General features: G+C 35.1%; 1 protein-coding gene across 8 annotated transcripts in view; it reads left to right on the forward strand.

Annotated features, from left to right (window-relative positions):
* The window catches only part of gckr (glucokinase (hexokinase 4) regulator), an 80,131-nt gene extending 72,718 nt beyond the window's left edge, over nt 1–7,413 (forward strand). For all 8 annotated transcript variants that reach the window (XM_069197777.1, XM_069197774.1, XM_069197780.1 and 5 more), the window contains 3 exons: nt 1,647–1,796; nt 2,250–2,384; nt 4,081–7,413. In XM_069197777.1, the coding sequence (XP_069053878.1) occupies nt 1,647–1,796; nt 2,250–2,384; nt 4,081–4,254 (459 nt within the window). In that variant the 3' untranslated portion in view covers nt 4,255–7,413. The remainder of the gene's footprint in view (nt 1–1,646; nt 1,797–2,249; nt 2,385–4,080) is intronic.
* Nucleotides 7,414–7,588: the final 175 nt, after the last annotated feature.

Here is a 7,588-nt window from a genome sequence, read left to right on the forward strand (position 1 = left end):
ATCTTGAGTAAGAGTCAGATTGGCTTCCCACCAAACTGCCACACATCTTATCACATATACACTCCACACACACTTCAAACAAACATGTCCATCAATGAAACAATGGGGGGTGAAATGCTACTTTACTGATTTAAAAGTGATTCAGTTTGGCACAAAGGACTGTTTTACAATTTTTTTTCAAAATGGTATTGAATGTAAAGCCTATGATTAAATTAACATAAAGAGAATAGGTGCGTAGTGCAAATCAGAACCACAAAGACAGAATTCTTCAATTAGGGTCATGGGATGAGACAGCGCTACAGCCTGAGGTCAATGCTGTTCAATATTCATAGTTAATAGAGGTATTGGAATAGTCTGCAGCACCTGGCCAGTTATGGTTTTATAGAAGGAAATTTTACCACAACAGGCCCTGCTGAGCCATGAATTAAGCCCAGAGATCTCCCTCATCAGGTGGTCCTGAAGCTCGCTTGCACCATCCAAAAGGACAGCACAACTAAAACGCCACAAATCACAGCACAAGCCAAAGAACACTACCTTAATCAGTGGGACACACAAACAAACACAATACAAACTTGAATGTCACCAGATCCTAAAAAGACAATACACACCATCTAGCCATAGTAATTGGGTGACACAGGTGGACCTAGAGAGAGGACAAGCTATGCTCCCACTGCCAGCAGAGAGAAACAGACAGAAGTGTACTCTCCGATGCACTGTGAATGATACTCTGGGATTAGATAAGCATTCTCCGCTCAAATAAAAAAGTCTTATCCCAGAATTCCCACACCTGCAGAATCAGAACAGCTTCCAGTCCTACTGGGGGAGGGAGAAGGAGGGAGGGAACTCAGTAGAGCTGATAACCCAGTATGTGATCTCCTGTTACAGCCTGAGGAACAGTGAGCCTGTCTAACAATAAGGTTTTATGTTATGTAATGTAAATGTACAATAAATGTAAATGACTGTAAATAGTTCAGGTGGGTAGCTGCGTCAGCATGCGTAGTCTGCAAAGGAACAAGTAATAGGTTTATTCCATGCTGAAAAGAGAAGAGAGAAAACACAACGTTTCGGCTGTGAAGCCTTCTTCACCTGAAGAAAGCTTCACAGCCGAAACATTGTGTTTCCTCTCTTCTCTTTTCAGCAAGGAATACTGACTGTAAACGTTTTGTTAATTGGCAAAATGGTAATTCATCGATCATGCCAATAAAGCTCTTTTTGAATTTTAGTTAACCCTGGTCCTGGAGGGCAGCAGTAAATGAGATTTTATACAGTAGGTAACATACAGTGCACATTGAACACAGACCTGGAAATGTTGGTAATACAGACCACTTCAATAAACTGAGTCAAATAAACATAAAGCATCCAAGATGAGAAGAAAACCAGAAAGTACAACAGCCTTCCAGGAGCAGGAGAAATAAAAATAGGATAGAAAGTCTTAATGACAAATTCTTATTAATTTTGTTACGAATCTCAAGCCACAGGCAGATTCTGGAGACACAGAACAAGAAGTATCTTTATTAAACTGTACCTCATAGTGACTTTTTTACAAGCTGAAATCTGTAATGAATAATTGTGATCTGCACCAAGAGACTAATCTTATGTATATAATACTGCAAACATTTTCAAAGTTTATTTTCCCCAATATTCAGAAGCTCCAAAGGGAGTTGTGCACAAAGTGGATTTTAAACATTATCAGCACGGGTGGCCACATCCTAAAAGGAAAGATTTACTACAATTACATGATGGACCTCAAAGTCAGCAACACCAAACTCTTCAGAAGAGCCCTTGCAATTCTCCAGGTAAAGAATAGTGTCATATTGTAACTGAAATATAGCGGTATATCACATATTCCACACTCTGTAAACTACAGTTTCTTGCACAAAACAATTTCAGTTTAGAAAGTGTTTTCTGTACGTATTATTAAGACTGACATATTATTGAGCCTGCAAATATTATTTTATAAAAGGTTGCTCTAATACCAGAGTATAGACTTTTTAGGCTCATGCACCTTTGTAAACACCAAAGGTAATGAAAACCTTAAGAATGAGGAACTTTTTATTTTTTTTAAGAAAAAACAAAAGTTATTTAAAATACATATAATATCTGAGAAAATGAATTAACTTTTCTTTCCTCTTGGGCACTGAATTACAAGCACATCTTTATTTAGTGCTTATATAAGGATTTATTTTTCCACAATCTGCAGTATATAACTTCATGAGTGGTCATTTTTAACTGTCCTTTTTTCTATCTAGAGGGTCACTGGTCAATCCCGTTTGAGATGTCAGGAGGCACTTCTTCAAGCAATCTATGACACTGATGAGTTGACAGATCCCATAAGAACATCAGAAGTCACAAAACATACCCAAATGGCAAGTACAAAGAACCAAGTAAGTACTCAAACAGCAGAGTAATACTTTATATTCCCTCTTAATCAAAATCACGTCTGGCGACTGCTGAGATTGTAGATAGATTTTGTTTTGTTTTTTTTATTTTCAATTCAACAATTATAAGAACATATAATAAGAAGGGTTATGATCGTAACCCTTCATAACTTGTATCCATTCATAAACCATCTAGCGTGACTGATGGTCAGTAAAGGATCTCATGGAGCTGTTTCTTAAAATGAACTAAAATATCAGCTTCAACAACATGATTTGGTAGCTTGTTCTGTACTCCCACATGCCTTTGGGTAAAAAAAAAGTCATAATTGTTTTTAAACACCAAACACATTTGTCCATACAGTATGTTTGCTGGAGAGAAGGTAAAGATAGCATTAATAGAATTTCCTTCAACCTGTCATAGTAGGACATTCCTTTCAGCCTTTGAATATATCAAAATACTCTTCTCTTGAAGTAATATTTTTTAAACATGGGTGACCAATATTGTAAAGAATCGTCTTACTAGTGTACTGTACAATTTCAATACTATTCAGTTTAAATTCTAGTTTTAAATATATAAACCATACTTTTTGCCATATGGCAGACATGTTTTTCATAAGTCTACACTTCAAACATAGTGTTTTACATTTTATATCTAATGTTTGTATTGTTTCACCTGTATGCAATATGTTGAAACCAGCTAATAAGTTGGGTATTTTAAGGTTTTTTTTCATAAACTATATAGAGTTTTATCATTTTTTAATTTAATCTGCTGCTATAGTATAACATCTATTCAAGTCTTAATACAGCTTCTACAAAAGGTTTCTCATTTTCTTGATATTAGCATATACATAAGTGAATTGCCCTGTATAGTAACATTATTTTTTGGTCATATTTATACACTTTTTTGCACCATTGTACTAGAGACAGGTCATCTCAGATCTGAGAAGATAAAAAAGATAGCGTATTAATTTAGATGAGATATACTTATTTGATCAAATGCAGGAAGCATCTTATTATAAACCCCTACTTTCACAGGATTTTGTTTTTCAGTCCTAAACAGTCATGTTCAAGTTCAGTCATGTTTGTATTGTTATGGTTTATTTTAATACTGTACATGTAGGTTGCTTGCTGACAGCGGTGTCCAATTTCAACTTTATGAGTCATCAGTATAATTTATTTTTTGTTTTTATTTCATTCTCATGAAGTATGTCAGCTGATTTGTTTTTTCATCATGAGGCTTTTCATTAATTTGCTCTGGATAGGGATTGCTGTATTTAAATTTTAGATGTAATATGATGTGTTTTTCACTATTCAGCAACGTGCCAGATATATTTCACATCAATATATCACACATTTTAACTTGGATTAAAAGTTTACGTAGACACCAGTACTAAAAGTTTTTTTTTTATTCGTATAGATGCAAAAGTCACTCAAATCAAAGTAATGAGGAAGGAAGACTTTATAGTATTTCATATTCATTTTTTGTGGATTCCAAACTGAGAAATTGTTGGAGAATGCACTATTTTATTTTTTCTCATAATCAGGTTATTATCAGATATGGGATATATCACATGACGTTTCTTTGATAGATAGCAGTTCTGCTGCATGTGCACGGGAGCTTCTTTGTTTGCTTCTTTGGCTGGAGATTGATTGGTTCACATATTAATGAAAGTAGATTAACATCTGATATTCTATTTTGCAGGTGGTGCCCACAGCAGTGGTGATCCTGGCACGGAATTGCTCACTTACTGAAGCCAGGTCTAGGCTGGATGCCCACCCAACGATGCGAGAGGCAATTGAAGCATGTTTGAGAGCAACAGGACGGAAAAGGACCGCCGACCAAATTGCAGCAGGAATACATGGGGAAAACGACTGAGAATAAACACAGAAGGGTTTCAAGAAGTGCCTTGTCTTGAAATGGAAGGAAGCACACAAACTAATTGTGCACGTTTTGAAGAAAAGTATCTGGAGCGGTTAACAGTATCACAGCATATCACACTTTACAGCATTACAACAGTAGGGTCCAGAGCTGTCACACATGTAAAACACAATTCAGTATCAGATCTGCAGGGTACAGATTTCCCACATAATGGATCTTGTGGTTCTGCATCGTCCCAATGTTCACGAATATACAGTTTATACAAGATTCATTACTGACATCTTGTCATCGTACAATTTTTTATGTATTTGGATTATAAGATCTTGTGGTTTAGTGGCCATAACTGTTTCAGATTGGTATGGTTTTGGAACTGCAAGGGCCTTTTTAAGTATTTTTTTTTCTCTCTCTCTGTTATTGAGTTTCTGTTTGTTTATCTCAGTCCACATTACAGTTTCTATAGAAAGTGCCACTATTTGAATAATTTAAAGGACCTCTAGAATATGTACAGTATTTAATGACAGTGACCCTGGTTTTAGTTTTAAATCACTTGTTTCATTAGGAAAAATACAATACATCTGCCGTAGATTTACGGAATGCAATAAGGTCAGGCACAAATCCAAAGCCGTTAATCTGATTCCCCAGTAGGTTCCCTACTATAGTGCAATGATGCTGCTTGTCCTGAGTTGGGATTTGATCACCTTTTCTCAGTTGATCATTTCCTAGCTCACTAGAGCCACACAGTGGTGAATAAAGCTACAGTGTGTCACAAGGCCTGACAGTCTTAGGGCTCAAGGCTGATCACAGAATCAGTCTTGTGTATATAGATACTGTAATAATATTGGAGGTTAGAAGAAGAAATCAAATCACAAATGACATTAGGTCCAGACATCTGTATTCAAGCAAATTCTGAAAATTTTAAAATTATGCGCTAATTATCATTGGGGAATACCAGACATTACGTGATATCAAAGCAATGACCAGGTGGGAAACTTATAATTTACCATATGACACACAGAAATTTATGGCTACATATTGATATTACAGACATGCGACTAAGAGTCCTGCCCGTGTCAACACAGAAAATACAGAACTCTCTCTGAGATCACAAGTCACAGGTATAGGGAAAAGAGGGAAAGAAAAGATCCTGCCTGGAAATAAATCACTTTCTAAAGATGTGTTCGACAAGTGAGAACCTATTTCTCTATGAAATACAGAGAATAAATAAACAACTTAGGATTTATTTAAGGTCAAAGGATAACACAAATCAAAATTTCCACAAACTCAGGTTCAATTAAATTTAACAAAGACAAGTCTTAAGGCCTAAGAACCAGTCCTCTCAGTGCTGAGATTACCTAGACAGATTCTGGCCTCTTGGTCTTTTGAGTTAGGTTTCTCTCTGCGGTATCTCTTCTCCTCTGTCTCTCTTCTACTTTCTACTTTCACTGTTTTTTCCTGTCTTTCCTATTGATATTATATGAAGGATGACTTAGTTATTTACAGTAACTGAGAACTGGCTTAGTATGATTATAGTATGATTTAGTATGATTTAAAGATAAGCACAAATGTTTGGCCACCTGGATCTTTAGCCATTATGACTGTCTCAAGTGAGATATCAGATGCAGGGACAGTTTTTAGTAATTGTTCTTTAAGGCTAGCCATCATCTTATGTTGTTAGAATGAAGTGTTTATTGGAATCGGAAATGCTTGTTAATATTATTCAGCATTTCAATTGTATTTATATGTTAAATATACAATCAATTCAGTACTGTTTGTCCATAATTGTTTCACTTTCAAATCAGTAATCATCTTTTACAGTATAGCACACAAACTTGTATTTTCAATAGATTTACTGGTGTTTGAAAGCATATAGATATCCGTTCAATATCTGTATATAGATCAGAAAGTATGATGGTACACATATTAGAATTAGAAACCTTTAATTCTGCTGTTCATATGGGACATATGAAAAAAATACTACATGTATAATATTAACATATGGGGTATTGCATAAGCAATCATACATCATGATTTGTCATTAATGTTTGGTATGTGCGTACTGTATTTTTTTATGTTACTTTGATTTATTTGGTTATCAGCATTTTTAATGGTTGCTGATCATAAATAATTATTTAGTAAACATTTCTTAATGTCAATAAAGCAGAGTCTATTACAAGCAAAAATGTTATATAATTAAATTATGTGATTAAAGGGAAGGTGTTAGTTGTTTAGTCTTAATAAAATAACATTTACTGAATATTAATATATAAAATTATAAGAAAATGAGAGGCTGCCGTTTAACTTCTTGGTCATTTGATTTTCAGTTGCTAACAAACCGATTGATCTAGGAATCTCTCAGTACAACATTATGCACGGAAATCCACTTTTATTGTTCAGGGGGTTTTAAGCAGTTATTGTACAGTATATTACCTACAGTAAAGGGAAATTTTACCCTCTTTTCACAGCACGCCTGTTATTGCTGCAAAAGAAGGACTTCATAATCATATTTTCTGTATTTCCTTCTAATTCTTTGAACATGTATTATAGTTGTTGCCTGTCTTTGTCTAAACTATGATTGAAAGTGCCACTTGAACCGAAGGACAAAATCATACCAGCATATGAATTTTAGCTTGGGTGGTCGGTCACAGTTCTGGCCTTTGTCATACATTTGTTTTCACAAAATAAGCATTTATTTTTTTACTTCAAGGGTTATTTATTTTGTTGCCAAGTGTCTGCATTTTTATTGTGTTCATTGGTTCAATGGAAATACAATACAGAATATTGTTTTCTAACGGTAGGTATCCCCTCAAATTTCCCTCAGATTAAGGAGGTGAGTTCTGGGATTGGTTGGTCACACACCTGCTGATTGGAAGGCTGTATTTATTTGGCTTTGGAGTTGGCTTTGAGGAAACAGCAGTACAGGACAGCCAATCAGAGCAGAATTGTAGTTCTTTTTTGAGTAGAGGAATGCCAGCATTAAAGCTGAAAGCTTTTTGAAAGCTGCATTTAGATCAATGTATATCTCTGAAGGGCAATTAGCATGGAAGACAACATGTGTGTGGAATAGCTTTATCTGATTTAGAGGACAGCACATGAAACGTTCATTTTATGTTTCAAACTTTAAAATGAACTCTGTGAGCCAAGTTAAGCTTTTAGAACCAGAGCTGAGAAAGTTAAACTTTTCTTTAACTTTCTATTTAACAACTGATGATGAAGTGGAAATATTTTAAAACACTTCTGATTAAAATCTTATTATAGTACAGTATGGGTTGTGACAGAGGGATAAGAGGTGATTATTTAACCTTACCAAAGGGATGCCCCATGAATCAGCTCC

This window comes from Lepisosteus oculatus, chromosome 2 (assembly GCF_040954835.1).
Source record: "Lepisosteus oculatus isolate fLepOcu1 chromosome 2, fLepOcu1.hap2, whole genome shotgun sequence".
NCBI lineage: Eukaryota > Metazoa > Chordata > Actinopteri > Semionotiformes > Lepisosteidae > Lepisosteus > Lepisosteus oculatus.